Below are 21,962 nucleotides of genomic sequence, written 5' to 3'. Positions count from 1 at the left end.
TTAAAATGGAATACCAAAATCAAAACCATACAACAGTGTATGTATAGATTCATCAATGATAGGCATAAAAACTAAAACATATAGACAAAGTAGACTAAACAAACATATAAATGAACACATCAGTGTACCAATTCGGAGCTGTCAGAAACAAAAACTCTGCTCAACGGCGAAAATGTTCAACCATAAGACTTAAATATTCAATTTCCTTTTTATTTAATTTGTATTTTTTGTGAGAAAAAAAAGATTCATTTAAACCTAAAACACGGACAGAGAACTGATAATAAATTATCTTTTGGACTCTGGGTGGTTGCAACCATTTTATATAATCATCTTTAAAAGTTAGACGATTCAGAGCAATATCAGATCCGAAAAATCAATATGTCCACTTTGGAAACTTCTGAAAGCCAAATACTAGTAGTTATTGAATTTTGTTTCAAATTCCGACTGGGGAAGCCGACCGCAAGATTGTACGGTTGTATTATTTATGGTTTGGAAAGCACATCATATTTTAGATACCATCCATGATAAGGACTTTGTATTGCTCTTGCTGCAAATAGTCAGTTCCATTTAGCCAAGCGTGCAGAACTACCTAAAGAAAGGACCTTAATCGGTGTGTGTTAGTTCGTGCTACCGCTCGAAAGAAAAAGCACGTGGAAATACATATTTTTCATAGAAACTATATGTGTAGGTATGTGATAAGTTACTCTTTGTTGTCATTCTTGTCATGTGCATTAAACATGTCATACAAAGTACTGTTAAATCAAGGTTCACCTATTTGATATTTTGTAGTGTAGAAAAATCAGTTAGATATTTGGAGGTCTGTATTAATCAGTCGAAACTTAAAAGCATACTGTATATGTAATGATTGAACCATTTGACTTATTATGGCGTAAGTATCACACTATGAATGTGTATATTATGGATACAATTTACTCTTTATGTACGAACCTGATTCATATTGTGAGGTGTCAAATTTCTTATGGACAGAATAAGCAATGTCTACAGTTCTTTTCTGGTATAGAATCCAGAGAAAAATGTTTTGACAAGTTAACTGGCTAACTTTACATAGCTTAAATACATCATGAGAGATCCATCTCAAACAGATAAAGAGTATCTATAAGCTATTGATAAAACGTAAACAAGGTTTTAGTCTATACTTAAGACTTCCTAAGAATTAAATATCGTCTTAATGATACAGCTTAATGATTTCTTGATGTAATATTTACTAAAGTAATTATATTCCCTGTGAACGTATTTATTTAGATCGCACGAGAATAAGTCAGACAGCCTCTCTCTGATGAAAATTCTACCTCTTACGGATAATGCCTATTTAATGTCAACACTAATCATTCTCGAGTAAAAACTGCCTACTGTCTGACGGAAAATACTTAATGGTCATTATAGTACTATTTTCGCATCATATTCTGTGACATATATCTCAATTTCCTACACGAGATTCTCGAAACGGGCACTGCAGTTAAGTGAAGTTTTGCAGTTAGACTTAATCATAAGCTATGATTTATGTAATTGCTGAAATGACGAAGAACTGCTCAGTAATTGATCGTTTCAGGACCGGTGCATTTTAGTTAGAAGACATTGGAGACAATTAAGAATATTATTGAGTACTTGTATTGCAACTGTGATCAGCTGATGACCCATATTTTTTTTTAGCTCATGGTGAGCTTTTGTGACCGCTCAATGTCCGTCGTCCGTCGTGCGTCATGTATCCGTCAACATTTTCTGAAAAAAAAATCTTCTTCTTGAAAACCACTGGGCAGAATTACACCAAACTTCACAGGAATGATCCCTTGGTGGCCCCCTTTCAAAATTGTTCAAAGAATTGAATTCCATACAAAACTCTGGTTGCCATGGCAACCGAAAGGAAAACTTTAAAAATCTTCTTGTCCAAAACCACAGGGCCTAGGGCTTTGATATCTGGTGTGTAGCATCATCTAGTGGTCCTCTACAAAAATTGTTCAAATTATCCCCCTAGGGTCAAATATGGCCCCGGGGATCACATGGTTTATAAAGACTTATATAGGGAAAACTTTGAAAATGTTCTTGTACAAAACAACACGGCCTAGGGCTTTGATATTTGGTATGTAGCATCATCTAGTGATTCTCTACCAAGATTATTCAAATTATCCCCCTAGGGTCAAATATGGCCCTGCCCCGGGGGACCCAAGTTTTACATAGACATATATAGGAAAAAAAGTTTAAAAATCTTCTCTGAAACCATAACACTTAGACCTTTGATATTTGGTTTGTAGTATTGTCTTATGGTCCTCAACCAAAATTGTTCAATTTGTACCCCTAGGATGAAAAGAGGCCCTTCCCTGGGGGTCCCAAATTTTATATAGACTTATATAGGAAAAAACTTTAAAAATCTTCTTGTCTGAAACCATACAACCTAGGCTTATGATATTTGGTATGATGCATTGTCTAGTAGTCATTTACCAAAATTGTTCACATTATGCCCCTGGGGTGAAAAGAGGACCCGCCCTGGGGTTACTTAGTTATTATGTGAGTTGTACAGGAAAAATTACTTCAAAAATCATCTGATCATATTTCCAAGACTGTTTAATTATAATTACCTGATGACCCCAAGTAATATGATGTCACTTGACTGTGACCTTGACCTTATGACCTACTTTCCTGTTTTTTAGGATACAGACTAGAAATTTTGATGATATACACAGTTTTGCACACCAGTCGTAAAACTGAATTTAATTGACCATGACTGTGACCTACTGGCTTTCTTAATATTTTATCCTCAGTTTGACATTTGAAACATGTAGTTCATATTACTCAGGTGAGCGATTCAGGGTCATCATGACCCTCTTGTTTTTTGTGTGTTTTTTGTGCCAGTTGTTCAAGATCAGTGACTGAAAAAGGTTTCCAATCATAGCTGGAGGATATTATTGCCGACGGCATTTTTGTATTTTTAATAAATAATATATATTTTATTAAGAAGGTCAAATGTCAACTTCAAACATACTCGAGACTTCAATTTACATAATCAATACCTCCGACAGACAACATGGGGGCAAATGTGTTTCAAAAAGAAAACCCTTGTAAAACTAAATTGACTTAAAGTGCAGTGTCTACCAAAACAAAAGCTTTGAAATTATGTTTATGGATTTTTATAAAAGGAGCACTACTAGGGTGTGCTTTGACAGAGGGCATTGCATAAATAAGGAATTTCATTTAATTTGTTTATATTCTAAAATGTGTCGTTTTACATATGCATGGCAAATATCGTGGGACTAAATCTTCTATCTATGCTTCAAATTGTTCTTTTTTTTTTTTTTTTTTTTTTTTTTTTTGTTTGTTTTTTTGTTTTTTTGTTGTTTTTTTTTTCCAACGTTTAATTTTGATGAATATCTCTGCTTTCACATTTTGTAGAACTAGTAGAGCAGAAGTTATAAATATTCATTTAATAAGAGCAGCGTCTCTTGATTTTAAGAAATGTCGACCACCCTAAGACATTTCTGAAACCGGCAGTGTGTATTAATTAATGAAACAATTAAATGTAGTGTTAAAGCATCTCTTGTAATTTCCTTCAGACATTCCAAAGAGTATACTTCGCAAAACTAAATGTCAGTGTTTTGTATGTTTTCCCTAATATATGTGATATATTGCTAGCTAGTTCCTTGGGCAACTTATGATATTTTGTTCATACAACAGAAAATGACCGCCTCGGTAGCCTAATGGTACAGCGCCCGCTTCGAGCGCAGGAGGTCATGTGTTCGATCCCTGGCCGTGTCATACCAGAGACGTATAAATGGTAGCCTACTAGTGATCTGTTCATGAGAGAAAATACAATATGCAACACACTCACGCACTACTGCACCCGGAATTACACGGAGTTCTATGATAAGAAAAATGCACCCGGGATTACGCGGAGTGCTCTGATAAGAAAAATGCATCCGGGATTACGCGGAGTTCTCTGATAAGAAAAATGCACCTGGGATTACGCGGAGTTCTGTGGTAAGAAAAATGCACCCGGGATTACGCAGAGTTCTGTGGTAAGAAAAATGCACCCGGGATTACGCGGAGTTCTTTGATAAAAAAAATGCACCCGGGATTACGCGGAGTTCTTTGATATAAAAAATGCACCCGGGATTATACGCGGAGTTCTGTGATAAGAAAAATGCACCCGGGATTATACGCGGAGTTCTATGATAAGAAAAATGCACCCGGGATTACGCGGAGTTCTATAATAGGAAAAATGAATAACCTCCATGGCCCAAAATGACCAATTTATATCAATTCATGTAATGGGTGACTTTAATTTTTACAGGCATCATATAGTACTTAAAGACTGCTATTTTGTTAGTTAATGGAATCTTTAATATGCTCTTTTGGCAGAATAAAATCCAACAGAGCAACATAACAACAGTGGTTAGCGGTTACGCGGAATTCTATTATAATCACATTTAACGGGCCCAACGATCCTAAACGACGAAAAAAAAAATATAACAGAACTGAATCAAAGTATGGGCATACTTTTACAGGGCACTAAACGACTGCTTACAAGCAAGTTCGACTACTGTTAAGTCCAATGAAATCGGCCCGCATCGTATTGATTTTTAACGAATCGGGATTGCAAGTAACTGATGCAATGACATAATTCATTGCCACGGACTGTAATATAGGTTTGACTGTTTCGCGCAACTTCCAACTTAAAAATGCATGGCTGATCACTTGCTGAACATGTTGCTGTCAATATCTGGCTCCTGTTCTAACATTTCTTTAAAAATGCAAAAGATCTACAGCCCAAGACACGGGTCCGAATACAACTGAACGAAATAACATATTTGAACTTTTCACTTAAGTAATGACTTGACAACTAACGATAATTAACATTTCTTTTGTTTATCAAATGATAGTTTTGAACAAGTAATACATTCTTGCAATACAGTAGTATTTACTTTTATATTGACGTCAGTCCAACATTGTAGAGATCAATAGCGTTATCATTTTTGCTACTAATCATTTATTACACATTTATACAAAAGCAGTTTTATTTCTCACTAAACTGTTGAATCATAAGCCATATGAAGTCATCTTGTTAAGGATATATGAGAATATTTCAGTTTGAATACCAAGAAGGAAACTATGCAACTAAACGATCTTTTTCTACGTCTTCATAAATGTTTCGATTTCCCAGTCTAATTTGTACTATAATATCTGAAACACCTTGGATCACTTTGTTTTCACATTTCATTAACAAATGATAAACTGACATAAAATATTTTTTCAATTCAAATAGTGTGACGAGTCTCTATTATGGTCTTCACATGAATCTTCCAGTTAGTGCTGAATAACATAAAAATGTGTTCAAATGAATGTTTCTATATGCTAGGAAACCATTCATTACTTCCTCCTCAATAGAAAACTACTATTATAGAAACTATTGATTGCAGTTTTGTTTTCATTTCTGTCAATTTATAATTTGATAGATTCATTAAGGTCAGTAGTATTAAACTTGCTTAACAGTGTATCGTCCAATTATTTCTACCGAAAGGAATACTGCATTAAATTTTTTGCTTTTGCATTCATTGATAGGGAAAACATAGATGAAAAACAACGAAATGTGTTTCCATAAATCTATAACGAAGATGTATGAATAATTTTTCACCTGCTAAACAGATTGCAAGGTTTTTAAAACACTTACCAAAACAACATTCTCCTGATTTAAATTTCATGCCGATTTCGTACGTTGTTTTTCTCAGATTTGTTAACTCATTTATAAAACGGCAAGCCACCAGACGGGAACCAAATATATTTAGAGATTAAGAAGTATATTCGTTAGTAACAGCTAAATATTAATTTGGTATAAAATCACTGCTAAGAAGCGTAAACAGTATCTGGACTTATTTAGATATTTAGTTTTTGTTCCGTCAGCCACGCAGTGTAAATATTCGATGTAAAACAGAATGGTGGTAGCTGTATTTTATAACCTAACTGTATAATTCCACTTAAGCCGGTGTTGGAGGGGTGTGTGATCGGGTTTGCACTTTCAACTACCTCTTATTAACACGTATTAAACCAAGCCTGCTATTATTTGCTTGTTTGCGCCCTTTGCTTAAAAAAAAGGTATTCAAAAAGATACTCTTGGCGGAGCAAACTACGAACAAAGAATTTTGCAATTAAATTTAACATAACCAATAATCATTTTGAAAGGTTGTTATACTGTTATACTTCTGTTCCTTTGTAATCAAAGGTAGCAGTCAATATTTTGTGCATTTTTGTCCGCTTTATGCTGTGCGAGAATGTTAAGAGTGTTGCGCATATCATTTCCTCTCATGAACTCAATCAAGCCTAGTCTGCGTTTATTCGACTTGGTTGCGTTCAACGCTTTATAATTTTTCTTTTGTTGTAAAATGAAAAATCTATTTTCGTTTCAACGTACTAAGTAAGCTTAGAGCTGCTAAAATTATCACGCCTTTTGCTTAAGAATACCAAAATCTTAAGCAATAGTTCTATATTATTTCGACATAAATTCTTTTTTAATTAAGCAACGTCAGTTTTATGGCCAATATGTGAATGTGTAAAATTCTAAACTTTTTGAAAAAAAAAATGTTTTAAAAGTATCTAAAATATTCGGAACATTTTATAAAAGCAATATAAATGAATCCAAATAAGTTGTTTGGCGACAAAAAATCACTGAACTTTAAACTGGTACTCTATCCATAAAACAAAATGTTTCTAAATATCTAAATGTATAAAAAAAACTATGGCCATCCTTATAGAATGAATCTTGGTGTCTTAAATTTAATGAGAAATCAGGAAAGCAGTTTATTTTAGAAAAGATGGTATAAAGGGTAAAACATTTAGTACAAATGTTACCCAATGCTTTTAAGTTGATTCAATCTTTTCCTTAGATAATAGTAGTAATCTATTGTTTATCTATTATTCGAAACCCGTAACAAAAAGTTATATGTCTCAAGTATCGTCAACTTACTGTCGTTAAAATTCAAAAATAATATGAAAAGCCTTATTACAAAAGAAACATTTTTCTGAATGATTAAAGCTCAAATTCTTAATACAATTCACAGAGAGAACCCTTATAAAGTAGAGTAAAAGTTTGCATCGCTAGCAACCAAAACTAACATAGTGACACTCAGATAACTTATTCAGTAATAAAACGGTCACAAAAACCGCTAAACTGTTTACGTATTTGGAGATTTCAACTTTTTGTTCCGGATAAGCCTCTTTTCTTGATATTAATTTTCATTTGCAACACATTAGTTTTGAAATTTAACAAACATTCTAACACGACCCGATTTGTTTTCTTAATAAACAAAGAAGGCTAAAAACTGTGTGTTATTATTCAACAATTCATTTTTTCTGACGTCACAACTATTACGTCACAAGGCAGTCTGAAAGACAGCTAAATCCCCCGCCACTGCTATGGATAGTGAAAGGGTAAAACCTTTGATTTTAGCTGTGACCTTGACCTTGAACTGACATGGCTGACTCATGAATTCTGCACAACGTCTTGATGAGGTGATCATTTGACCAAAGTTTCATGAAAATCCTTCAAGGGGTTTAGGACATAATGAGCTGAAACCTTTGACCTTCAGTTGTGACCTTGACCTTGAGTTGACATGGCTGACTCATGAGTTCTTGATGATGTGATCATTTGACCCAAGTTTGATGAAAATCCTTCAAGGGGTTAAGGAGATACAGAGTGGACACCAAATGGAAGGCTCAAACCTTCGACCCTTAGTTGTGACCTTGACCTTGAGCTGGCATGGTTGACTCATAATTTCTGCACATCGTTCTGATGAGGTAATCATTTGAAGTTTTATAAAATTCCTTCAAGGGGTTTAGGAGATATAGAGCAGACACGAAATGGAAGGCTTTGACCTTCAGTTGTGACCTTGACCTTGAGCCGACATGGCTGACTCATAAGTTCTGCACATTGCCTTGATGAGGTGATCGTTTGACCCAAGTTTGATGAAAATCCTTCAAGGGGTGTAGGAGATATAGAGCGGACACAAAATGGAAGGTTCAAACTTTTGACCCTAAGTTGTGACCTTGACCTTGAGTCGGCATGACTGACTCATGGGTTCTGCACATCGTCTTGATGAGGTGATCATTTGACCCAAGTTTCATGAAAATCCTTCAAGGGGTTTAGGAGATATGGACCGGACACGATTTTGTTACGGACGGAAGGACGGACGGAAGGACGGACGCAGACCATTCCTATAATCCCTCCGCCACGGCGGGGGATTAATAACGTTAGACGGCATAGCGGTGCGCTGGAAAAGTAATCAAATGAAAGCAGGCAAATATTTGATATATATCAAGGACGTACATACTAATCCTTGATAATGTGTTAGAATCGAAATAATATATCTCAAACAGTGATTTGCTCATGAATAAAATCATTGTTTGTCGTTTAGATGCGTATTATTATATCACTCGCGCTGCGCCCTCTTGATATAATTCCTTTGCATTAAATGACAAATCAGTGTTTGAGATACATTATTTCGATTATATATTAATTTTAAATAAACACAACGATATTATGTTGACGTCATGTCGACGTGATATTTAGCGCCATGTGTGCGTCGAGAAATAGCGCTTTCATATTTGATCAAAATGTCACATAGCACACAACAGTCTTGATTAATTTACACACACATATTTGACTGGTTATTCACTGTGAAGAATAATTCGCCATCATTTGCGCCCTATTGGAACTATTCCGCAAGACGTATTACCATCTCCAGGAGCGTGACGACCTGCCCAATGGTGCCATACATGCATCTAAATGTTACAATAAAAGATGTATTAGAATCGAAATAACTTATAGCAAAACAGTGTTTTAACACTATTTATACACTCTGGCTGTTATACGTCGTACGAATTAATTGCACTTGGGCTGCGCCCTCGTTAAATTATTACGCCCGACTTATAACCACCCATCGTGTATGAATAGTGGTAAAACAATTTTGCTATAAATTATTTCTTAACTTAAATGATTACATTCATCATCTATTCAGAGAACAGGAGAATTACAAAGCTAACTCCATTTTCATTCAACGTTTCGACTATTTTTATTAGTCTTCTTCAGGAAGTAAACAAATATGATATGAAATAAACAACGTCGTGAATATATGACGTCATAAAAGATGACGTTACGTTACAAACGTTTTGGCGTAAAAATTACAATGTACAATAGGCTACATAATGTTTACACAAATGTATATCTAAAGTACTGTTTAAAGTATATTATGACAAAAGTAAAATTAAAAGTGGTTATACTTAATACATCGTAAGATTATAGACATTATTTAAAATAATAATGTTAATAATCATAATAACAGTAAGTACAGGATCACAAAGATACGAAATGACTGGGTAAATTGTGTTATAGACAAAAAAAGAAAATACCAGCAAAAACAGTACTAACTGACATTAAGAAAACCACAGTTTGTGTTACATAACAGAAAACACTATGAAGTGAAGAAATTTATGAAAAATTATACATTACTTTTGAATTCATTCCTTTTGGAAAAATAGTATCTAGTTTGTGAATCCAGTAAGTTTCCTTTAGAAGCCTCCTCATATCATCATGGATAACATCAATAGGCATAAAGCTAAAGTCATTTAAGCTATGACCATTTTGATTAAAATGAATTGCTACATGACTAGAAAATGCAGGATCGATAAAACTTGTAATATCAAAACGATGTTTATTCATGCGTCTTGAAACTTGCTGGCTAGTTTGGCCTACATATTGCATTTTACACTTCTTACATGTGGTTAGATATATTACATCTGAACTTTTACAAGTTGCATTATTCTTAAGCTTGAAAGTCTTCTTACACTGAGAGCTATTAAAACTATCACTTTCAGTAATGTAAGAACAATGTGAACATCTTGAACGATTACATTTAGACGAAGTAAAATTAACATCAGGCAACATATGAAAGTCAGTTTTAACTAGAATGTCCTTCAAATTCTTAGGACGTTTAAAAGCCATGGTAGGTTTACACAAATGTAACATTTTAACAGCAGGATTATCTGACAGCTGAAGTAAATCCCAGTATTTGTTAATAATGTTGCCAATATTAGGAAGAGATGTGTTGTACTCAACTACAAAAGGCACAATATTTTGATCTTGTTTTACAGAGGCTCTAAGTGCATCATCTTGTGACATACACATAACTTTCTCAAATGCTGTATTAATAACAGACTCTGGGTAGTTTCTAACAAGGAAGTGTTGCCGAAGCTGTTCGATATTACCAAAAAATTGATTCTCATCAGAACATATTCGGCGATACCGTTTAGCTTGACTGTAATGTATACCATCCTTACATGCTTTAGGATGGCACGAACTATAATCAACATACTGGTGAATATTGGTAGGTTTGACATGTACATTGGTGCTGAGGTTATGTTCATCATCTATACTAACATCTACATCTAAAAATGATACTTCAGATTCAGATATGTTATATGTGAACTTAATCATTGGATGAACTGTATTTAACAACTCAATAATTTCTTAAGCTCATCTAAAGAATGACTCCAGAGCATGAAAATATCATCCAAGAATCTAAACCAAACATCTGGTTTCAACTCACAACTATTAAGAAAAGATTGTTCAAGTTTACCCATGAATAAGGAAGCAAAAGATGGAGCCATGGGACTACCCATAGCTGTCCCAGTTTTTTGTAGATAATTATCATTATTAAACTTGAAGAAGTTGTTTTCTAATACAGTTTGTATAAGTTTACATACACTGTCCACTGACAATCTACCATTATAGTTACTATTTTCCAAAAAATATTTGCATGCTTCTATACCTTCAGTGTGTGGGATATTTGTATACAAAGAATTAACATCCAATGTAACTAGAAATGTTTTATGGTTGCTTAGTTTATGCTGTTTAAGCTTCGTAATAAAATCATTTGTGTCTTTTATATACGACGGCAGGGACTGCACAAATGGTTGCAGAATATGGTCAACGTATTTAGATATATGATCCGTGCATGAATCATATGCAGACACAATAGGTCGGCCAGGGTATCCAAGAGGTAGATTATCATCAAAAGTTTTATGGATTTTTGGCAGTATGTAAAATTGTGGGGTCCTCAGATTTTCTGGAAAAACATCAAATTCATTCCTAATGTTAGGTTCGATGTTTTCAATTTCTTCGACACATTTGATAACGTTCTGAATAGCTGCAGGTGAGAAGTCAGTTTGTACCTTCTCATAATATTGATCATTATCCAATTGCCGTTGAACTTCTTTTACATAGTCTTCTCTATTCATAACTACTACTGAACCAGATTTATCAGCTTTTTTTGATAATTATACTTGGGTCATGAGACAGGCCCTTTAAGCATGCAAGTTCATCTTGGGAAATATTTGTATGCTTGCGTTTATCGGAAACAGAACTTAAAATTTCTTGTGTAATGGCCTCAATATAGAAGTCCAAATATTTGTCACGACCACTTTTTGGCGTAAAAGTAGACTGTTTCTTGTTGAAAAAAGGCATTTCACTATAATCATTATTCAAATTATTAGTACTACGATTATGACTCTCATTATTAGACAGGTCATAGAAATACTCTTTAAGGCGCAATCGACGTGTAAATCTAAAAGTTTGTTCAGCAAACTTGATCTTGTCATGATTTTTTAATTTTGGACAAAAAGTCAAACCTTTCCCTAAGAGTCTGTATTCTGTGTTTGTAAGTTTGCGACCCGAAAGGTTAACTACTGTCTTTTTCCCCCTCGCCACTTCCTGTTGATGTTTCTTGTGCTTTTTCCATTTTTTCCTGTTTTGTATTAGTACAAATCTTCTGTTTTTTGTAGACTTTTCAGGCACGTAATTATTACGTCTGTTGACTCCTATTGTAATGCATCATCTATTGTAATGCATACATTGTATATCCATGTTATCTCCTACATATGTCGCGCGAATTATCTTTAATAAAACGGTTTTACAGAAAACATATTTTAATTAAGTAATATATGGTATATATTCCGCCCATAAATATTGGAACTATGAATGTTAGATCTTTTTCTTCATGAGCAATATTATTTTGTTGGTTTGGAGATGAGTTTTGGGCACTTAGACTTACAATCGCCGATCTGTCCGAATTTGTTTCATGCATATCTTAACATATTTGACCTTGAGTCATCACACGTCTCGTAGAATTAAGCATGTGAAACTTTGCACCTAAAATTTTCTTGAGAAATTACCTCAGCCAGACCAGAATAATGACCCTTGACAGTGCTTAATAGTTCTAGGGAGTCTATTCTTACTGTTTAATATAGTATTTGGGATTTAACACCCTCCCCCGCAAAAATACCTTTCATAAGTTTTTTACTCTCTCAGTTTTAATTCTTTTGTTTCTCAATGATGTTTTGTAGTATCGATACCCCCATCCCTGATGACCTGCACACTCAACCGAAGATAACATGGGAGAAAGTCAGTACAAGATGGGTCTTACACATTGTTGGAATATTACCGGCAATATGTTTCGACTCGAGTTATACGCAAACATTCCAAGTCAGTATATTACATTAAAGATCTAAAAACCTATGACAGGTTACTATTATTCTGCTGAAAAAAATACTGTAATACCAGTTGACAAAATTGCTGTGAATAATTCCTCGAGACGGAAACTGATGAGACTCCTGATCAAATAGCTGATTACATGAAGGACATTACGTAAACATTTAGACTGAGTAAAGTACTAAATTCAGCTATGCATTCATGACATGCTTTAGCACGTATATTCATGAATAAAACCTAATGGAATAAGTTTGAACATTTTGTTTGCAGGTTTTTTGATACATGTACCCATGACGTGCTTAAAGAGTAGTCTGGTAAAATCAAGTAATATAAATGAAAGCTGTCAACACTTGTTTGAACATGATTTATGCATTTATGTGAAATGGTGGTGAATGTTATAACACTGCCACAATTAAATCTCTGGCAGCGAACATGGGTCCGCAAAACTTTTGAGCACGCACGCACGCAATGCTTTTTTATTGAAAGGCTCTTCAATAATTCTTATGCAAAATTTGTTAGTAATAAACATGTTTTGCAATAATCGACAGATTCATCCCTTGATAACTTAGGAGAGTTACAGGATATTTAACGGCGTTGACGCACTTAAGTCGTAATGAAATACTAATTCTTCACTTGATTTATTTATTGACTTGGAAAACTTGCTTTATAAATTAATTATTCCTTTTATCTAGATTACAATATTTAAATTAACCATTTTTCTTTGAAATATTTAGATTGATCTTACCAAAATAGAAACACTGAAATTTATGTGAAATAGCAAAAACTCGTTTAGCAGAATCAAACGTTTGATAACCAAACAAAGATACGTTGAAATACGCGTGAAAACAAATAAACATACCTTGAAACTCTATATTTCTATTTTCGTCAATAGGAACTTCTTTTTAAAGAATTGATTGAATGCTATCTACATTCTCTTTCAACAACTGACAATCCGTTTAATGCCTTGAAGTTATTTAAGTTAGGGACAACACACAACATTAGCTATGTACGTAAAACCGATGTTGTGAGATTCCTAGAAATCGTACTGTTAAGCCTTTAGGGGTAATAGAAACAAAAGCAAGAAATAATTGTATAGTCGGAAAGACAGAACAAGTCAATCACCCGAATCTTTGATCGAAAGCGTATTTAAGAAGAGACAACTGTATGTGTGTGTGGTGGCTATAATGGAAAACAGTACGATCTACCTCTATTGAGGGCCATTTTCTTAAACATACTGACCAGAAGCACGAGAAGGGTTCGATCTCTGTGCAGACAAACAGCTGTTTCAAATTAATACGAAACAAAATAATATTGTTAAATAACACTTTACCTCAGGGACTTGCTTTTATAACTCTATCTGTAATAATTATCTACCATGTACATATTTTTGCACTTGTATACAGCTCTCTTATCACAATTATAACGTATCTAATATAGCTCTTTAAAGACCTATAAACATATAAATGCGAGTCCCAATGGACTATATAAAACGGGAATGACAAAGCAGTCTTTTTAATTAGTAATTCAACGAATGCGGTACACTGGGTACAGTGTCCAGTAGTTTGTTGTAAAGACATAAAACATTTCAGTCGTTTTGTTATATATAACGGCAAGGGTTATGATAAACACCCTGAAACAATAAAACATATGGCTTGGCCATCAATACATGTTAGAAACAAAGGTGAGAATTGTATTAATCATGTCAGTGTTCTATAAATATCAATAGTAATTCAATCTACAATTCATTTATTATTCAATACCCATTTGTAATCTGTCTATAAAAAGGTAATATATTTCAATCGTTCTATTTATTCTGACGGTGAATTGAGCTAATATAACAAATTGATTCACAAAGTTAATTATGTTAACTGTCTGAGAGTATGTCCTCGGAAATAGAAATTCCGCGGGTCAGTTAAATACCCAGAGAAGTATTTATTTCTGCTAACAATGAGTTTTCGTCTAGAAAGCACGACAGCTCTCAATTTAACAAATGTTTCTGATTTTAAGACATTAAAATGAAAGACCGTTTTTCTTAAAAAAAAGCACAAACAACAGGAAAGTTTACATATACCTGCAAAAGAACTACTTTAACATTTAAATGATCCTTTTTCATTTTATCTTAATTTCAAGTTTTCAAAGTAGCTAAATACTTGAAAAAACGTCCTTCTACTTATCCAATTTGCTGAAAAGATCGTTTACAAAGCATGGTTCATTTGAATAATAAAAATCAATGGAGCTACTTAATAATATATACGATGCATCAGGGAAAACATACAACATACTGACATTTAGCTTTGTGAAATATACTCTTTAAAGTATCTGAAGGAAATTACAAGAAAATAAAGTCTTTAAAGCTAGGATTCATTAATCAACATTACTACAGGTTTCAGTAATATCTTCAGGTTGAACGACATTTCTTAGAAACAAGATGCATTCCTCTTCTTTTACTGAATCAATATTTTAAACTTCTGCTGTAGTAGAAAGATTACAAAATAGAAGTGGCTGGTTACCGATAAAAGAATTATAACTGCTAAATATAAACATGACTTCTGACTTGAATTTATCTAATAAAAGCTCAAATGAAGATCCTTGGAAAGCATAGAACGCAATTAACCAAAATTAAATAATAGCAGACGGTGTTAACTGAGTCTGTTCATGAGTGGAAATAAAATATGCAACACCCTCACACCTCAAGCACTGGCGTACGCTGAGTTCTATTATAGTAACACCGAACGGACATCATAATCCAGAAGGGCCAGACAATAAAACACTGAAAGAAGGGGAGATCTTTTGCAGCAGCCATACGACACTTAAAGACTGCTGTTTTGTTAGGTAATTGAATATATATAAAATGATCATTTGGCACAATAGAATGTAATAAAGCAACATAAAAGCAGTGGTTAAACGGTTAAGCGGAATTCTGTTATAGTCCGACTGAACGGATCTAATGATCCCACAGGACAAGAAAATATAACAAAAAACAAAGACAAATATCAAACAGGGAGTGCCACGTACCAAAAACACAGCCTCCCCAAACACTGAACCAAACAAAATCTACTATCAGTTAAAATTTTGAGAGCAAAAGCGCGCAGAACAATTAAACAAGCAAGAAAAAGTCTTGGCAATCATACGTTTTCAAACTAATTTCTAGATCATCAGTTAAAATAGTTTGGGATATGATTCGCAAATTCAGTGGTAAAGCCTCAAACCTGTACTTGGATTCAGTATTGTTATACTTTCTTGTCCTTAGGGATCATGGGGTCCATTCAGTATCTTTATAATAGAGTTAAAAGAATGATGGTGTAACAATGTTTACAAACAAGCTTTACTATCGTTAAGCGCGATATATTACGAGTCGAAATCGCCCCGCAACGTATCCATTTTATAACGGACGTAAAAGTAACCGAAAAACGAATAAAATGAAAAACTCAAATGCATGATGTAATTCATTGCCATGGTATGCATTCTATGACCGACTGTTTTACACGGCTCCAACTTCAAAAACTCTTAGAATAGGTATGCTTGGCCCACTTTTGCTGTCAGTATTTGGCCCCTATTCTTATACAGTAAAACATCGCTCGCTCGAGATCGCAAGGGGATGAGCAAAATGCTCGAGTTATCCATGGTTTCGAGCGACTCGAACATTGACCAACATAAGAAGAATATTGAAGTTTGTTTTACCAATATCAAATTGTCATCGCGACCATTTGCAGAGTAAACGGTGATGCGTAATAATAACATGCTTGTGACATAAAAAAACGTATTACAAACGATATCTATGATAGACGTTTCAATACGTAATTTGTAAATGACACATGCGAAGAAACAACTAGGACTTTTTATTTTTATTTATCAACAAGTGCAAGTCAAAATTATCGTCTCAACTTTATGAAAATGCTTTATTATTTCCTTCATTTGCATGCAGACAACTGCTGATTGAAATACTAAGATCTCATCACAGTCTTCTCGATCCCGCACAAAAGAAGATTTAAATAATCAGTAATTCATCTATATCTGATCAATAAAACTTTTGTTCAACCATTTATCAATAATTAATCTCATTATCAGATCAAATAAACCGACAAACAAACATTTGGGATAGTCGTGGAATAGACACGCAATTCTCACGGTATGTGGAAATTTTTAATCAACCGATAAATTCTGACCACCGAAGGTGTGAAAAATTTTGACCCCTCTGCTCGAGTTTACCAGAAGCAACAAAGAGTAAATTAATACACAGGGACTAGATGTCATGCTCGATCGATCGAGTTATCGGTGCTTGACCAAGCCGTGGTAATTTCACATAGAAAATAGAAGGAAATCGGCCGGGACCACATGAATTGCTCGAGCGAGCCCGGGTACTCGAGTAATCGATGCTCGAGCGAGCGGCGTGTCACTGTATTTGATAAAATGCATCAAAGATCTGTAGCCCAAAACACAAAACTGAATAAAACTTTACGAAAGAAATTATTTGCACAAACAAGTTTAACTTAAAGAGTAATTTTACAACATATGATGACTAGAGAAAATATTAAATTAGAGCTTTCATCAAATTATACATTCCTGCAAGACAGTATTTACTTTGATATTAAAGTCAATCCAACAAACACCGACATTTTGTTATTCGTGAACTTAGCGTTATCATCTGTCGACATTTGCAGCAGTAATTTTATAATCCATATATTATTGATTCCTGTTCAATAACCATTTGACATCAGTCTACATATATTGCAATGATTGTAGTCCTCTGTCGGTAAAAATGTGAAAAGATAATTAATCGCATCGCAAGACATGCTGCATGCACCTATTTATTTTTTGGTAAACGACTGTATCTAGGTTAGCTGCATGACTTTGTATACAATACTGAATTATAAAAACGGTATCAATTTCGCATATCTCGAAATTCCTGTTATTTAGAAGACATATTTCAAGTCCCATTCCGAGAGCACATGCACAAAATATCAGTTTCAGTCGAATTTCGTTTATTTTGAAGTAAAACGCTCGGTGCTTTGAAATTTGGGGTACCGAGTTTCAACTGTACTTACTTTAAAATGTGTCGTGTTGATAGACTTTCATGTTCTATGTTGCCAGATACATGCATTACGTCCCTGATCAGCGCCTACGACATCAACAGATAAATTTTACTTAAATATATAAACGTTTCTTGTAAAAAGGATGTATACTGAATATCTAAAGTTTGCTATAAATTACTCAAATGATAAAAAAAAAATTAGTTCTGACTACAGAATATAAAACAACCGTCGCTGATGCCTATTAAATCTTTACCATCGTGTAGGAAGGTTTTCTTTACACTTTACACAATTTTTAATAAATACTTTACGTTGAAATGAAAGATGCTTGTCAGAAATTTTGCTAACGGTTGTTTTTACGTATTTCTATACAATATTGTAATCAAATATATTACGGACAAAACACATCTCCTTGGTTTGATAAAGAATTCAATCCTGGTAGAAAACTGAAATAGGAGTATTTTACAAGTCGTACTAAAAACCTAATCTAAAATGACTCTCAAATAGCAGCAAAAGAATGCTAAATCTAAAGGGTCTCTTCCAGTACCAAGTAACAGACAAAAACTAACATTTTTCGTTGGCTAGACGTTGTTATGAAATAGGGATATCTGCCAGATAAGAAACACAAACAGTATACACTATATTTGATTTGTCGACAAAATATTCGTTAAAGTGTATAAATATTATTTAACGGAAAGTATTAAAGTGTTTACCATATTTCGTTTTTGTTAAATGTTCGTATATGGAAACCATATTTGTCACCAAATGTATTTTAATGCAAATCGGATATGTAGTTTTAAAACCTTCAGATTTTTGGGGTACCTGAGAACAATTTCAAGATATGCCAAATCCAGTTAAAGTGTGATACTATGGCTGAAAACATCTTAAAGATCCTGACATTTTGTTAAATGATTTTTGTGTCAAAGGACACGTTTTAAGAAAGCTATGTATCCCATGGGTTACCAATTTATATCAATTGTCTCTCATAATTACCACGTCTGTCCAGTGATGGATTGAGAAAACGATTAAGGAAGTGTTCATTCCCTGATTGTCTTAGAAATAGACAATGTCGCTAGATCATTATTTAAAAGCCATCAACAAAGAATAAAAAATCTAAAGTATCGTTAACAAACTATCACTCAAATCCATTAGTAATATGAACAAAAGAACACTGTTTTGAATGATAAAATTTCAAATGAAATTTGTTAGTGTCATCATAATATTTAGAAAGAGAACTCTTATTAATTACAGAGGAAAAGTTTGTCTCGAACGCAGCCAAAACTAACATAGTGATAAGTTTTTGTGTACACCTCAACATTTGGTTCAGGATAAACATATTTTTTAAGTATAATTTTTAATTACAATTAACTGGTTTTGAAATTCAACAGACAGTAAAATGATTACATTCATTTTGTATTGTAATGCATACAATGTATAATCTTGTACAAACATCCTATCTCCAAAAGATGTCGCGCGAATTATCTTTAATAGGACGGGTTTACTGCAAACATATTATGATTTAGTAACATATTGTAAATATTCCTCTCATAAATAATGAACATCAATTTATTTTGTTTCAGATGTTTCTCTGCATGAGCAACATTATTGTATTGGTTGAGGGGTGCGTTTTGAAGCACCTAGATATAGTTTCGTCCGTCCGTCCGAATTTGTGTCGTACATATCTCAAAATAGTTTAACTAGAGTCGTCAAACTTCATGTAGAACTATTCTTCAGCATGTGAAATATTGCATTTTAGATTTTGGTTGTAATTGCACTAAGTCTGACCAGAGTAATGGCTCTTGACAGTGCTTAATAGTTTCAGAGAGTCTACTCTTACCATTTCATATTTTATTTGTGGTTTACACCCCATGAAAAAATAACTTTAATCTATTTGTACTCTCTCAGCTTTAATTCTTTTGTTTCTTGAAGATGTTTTTAGTATCCATACCCCAAACACCGATGACTCACACATCCAATCGAAGGTAACATTGGAACAATTCAGTACAAAGCCGGGTTTTACCAATTTCTTATTTCTATTTTGTTAAATAAATTTGACCTAATCAGAAACACTGAACGTTATGTGTAACAGCAAAAACTCGTTATGTCAAACGTTTTGATAAACAGACAAAGTTGATATAGCGTGCAGACATATTAAGTTACATATTACATATCAATTATGTGCCCCAGTCAGATATAAAGACAGACTTGCAGAAAGGCAGGCATTTCAAGGAACGCGTCATCCATTTTCACAGCGTGTCTCCAGCTATTGAGAAAGCGTTCTTATGAAGAGACAAGTGTGTGTGATGGCTATAATGGGACACATTAAGGACTACTTATAATAACTCTATGGAGGACCATTTTACTAATCTTACTGGCCAAAAGCATAACAAGGGTTTGATCTCTGTGCAGACAAATAGCTGTTTCATATAAATACGAAACAAATAATATGGTTGAATATTATTTTACCACAGGGATTCGCTTTTATAACTAAACTACCGTGCAGCATTTTACCCATGTACAAAAGAACCATGCTTTTTGCGTTTGTATACAACTCTCCTATCACAAGATATAACTTCTCCAAAATAGCTCCTCAATGACCTATAAACATAAAAATAGAATCATAAGGGGCTATATAAAACTGGAGTGACAAAGCAGTCTTTTCAATTAGTAATTCAATGAATACGGTACACTGGTACAGTGTCCAATAGATAATTCTTTCTTTGTTATGTATGATTTACTGCATCGACAGGGGTTAGAATAAATACATGAAACAATTAAACTAATGGGCCAGGCTTGGTCATCAATGGATGTAAATAAAAAAAAGAAATTTCACTGAAAATAGAAACAAAGGTGAGAACTGGCATAAACATGTCAATGTCCTATAAATATCAACAATTCCACAGATCATCTATTATTCAATATCAATTTGAAATCTGTCTATAATAAGGCAATATATTTCAATTAATATGTTTCTTCTGACGGTGAATTCAACTAATATAATAAATTGATTCGCTTGAGATGATGTCCTCGGAAAAGTAATTAAACTGTTCAGTTAAATACACAGAGAGGATTATGTATTTGTTTTGTCAACCTTTCTGTTGTTTTATGATACTGCCCCGACACGGGTTGGAATAAAGAATAAACACCCTGAAACAATACAACTTATGGCTCGGTCTAGCCTGGGAATCCAGTCTGACAATTTCTAACCTTTTATTTACCTGCAAATTGACAGTCATTTTGCCGTAAATACATAAATTTCCATCTCTTTTAAAGTTTATAACTAGAACCATTAACAGGGTATAAGGAAATATAATTTTCGTTTTTTTTCTAAATTAAAGCATCACTGATGGCTTGAATTTATCTAATAAAAGCTTATAAGATGGACATTGGAAAGCATAGAACGCAACCGAAAGTAAATAACAGCATACTGGGTTTGACTGAGACTGTTTGTGAGAAGAAATGAAATATATAACCTTAAGCACCATAGCACTAGCTTACACGGAGTTCTAATACAGTAAACTGAATGACTCCAAAAACCCAAAGGACCGGACAAAAAAAAACAACAAAGAAGCAAGTGGAGACTTTTTACAGCCACTACATAACACTATAAAAACAATAACCAACAGGAAAATCCACGTTCTATAAACGCAGCCTCCCCAAACGTTAACCCAGCACGCGGACGCGCACACTACCAACACACACACATATTTTAAACATACAAGAACGAAACAAACAAATAAAGGAACACAGTGGAGCACCGCCTTATAACGGTCCGTGGCAAAACCACCACTTGGGAGCTTTAACAGGTTTATGTTGCACCTAACCTCACTCTTACCCCCACCATGTTCCAAAGTCACAGAACAATGTAAATAAAAGGTATCCCTTCCCGTTAGGTAAAAGATACGCAAAGACAACAAAAGGCATGTAATGTAAAACACAAAAATGCTCTTGTATAAATAAATAAATGTAATCCTTAAGAACCTAAAACGCATGTACTTAATGCATTTGCAGAAGACAGAGCAACAAGGGAAACACCCTTAAAAGCCCCCACGAAACAGCCCAGAAGACAGAAATCAAATTAGCTCAGTACTGGTGGGATTTAAGAACTACCTATCATAGAGTCCACCACTTTTTCCGTCAGACAAAATCAAAGAGGAAAGCGTTGCATCCAACTTTAAAAGGGCTGAACTTTAAACATACTGTGTGTCTCAAAACAGTTGGGTCATAACCTCTTTTAATAAAACGTCATAACCTCTTTTAATAAAACGTTTAATAACTTTACTAAATACAACTGGAAAATTGCCATGAACCAAAGTTTTACGCAGTTTGTAAACCACATCCCCATAAAAACGGATTTTGATATACCTTATTGCAGAAGTGTCTTT

General features: G+C 33.9%; 1 protein-coding gene across 1 annotated transcript; it reads right to left on the bottom strand.

The window, feature by feature from the left end:
• LOC128550001 (uncharacterized) lies at nt 1-11,298 on the bottom strand. Its single transcript, XM_053527822.1, has 3 exons — nt 10,638-11,298; nt 9,847-10,446; nt 1-71 (listed from the first exon to the last, which is right to left on the bottom strand). Exons 1-3 carry the CDS (start codon nt 11,296-11,298, stop codon nt 1-3), a joined length of 1,332 nt encoding a protein of 443 aa, XP_053383797.1.
• Nucleotides 11,299-21,962: the final 10,664 nt, after the last annotated feature.

The sequence above is a fragment of the Mercenaria mercenaria genome, chromosome 17, assembly GCF_021730395.1.
Source record: "Mercenaria mercenaria strain notata chromosome 17, MADL_Memer_1, whole genome shotgun sequence".
Lineage (NCBI taxonomy): Eukaryota > Metazoa > Mollusca > Bivalvia > Venerida > Veneridae > Mercenaria > Mercenaria mercenaria.
Note: the sequence above shows the minus strand (reverse complement) of the source record. Positions and strands in the feature narration are given on the sequence as shown.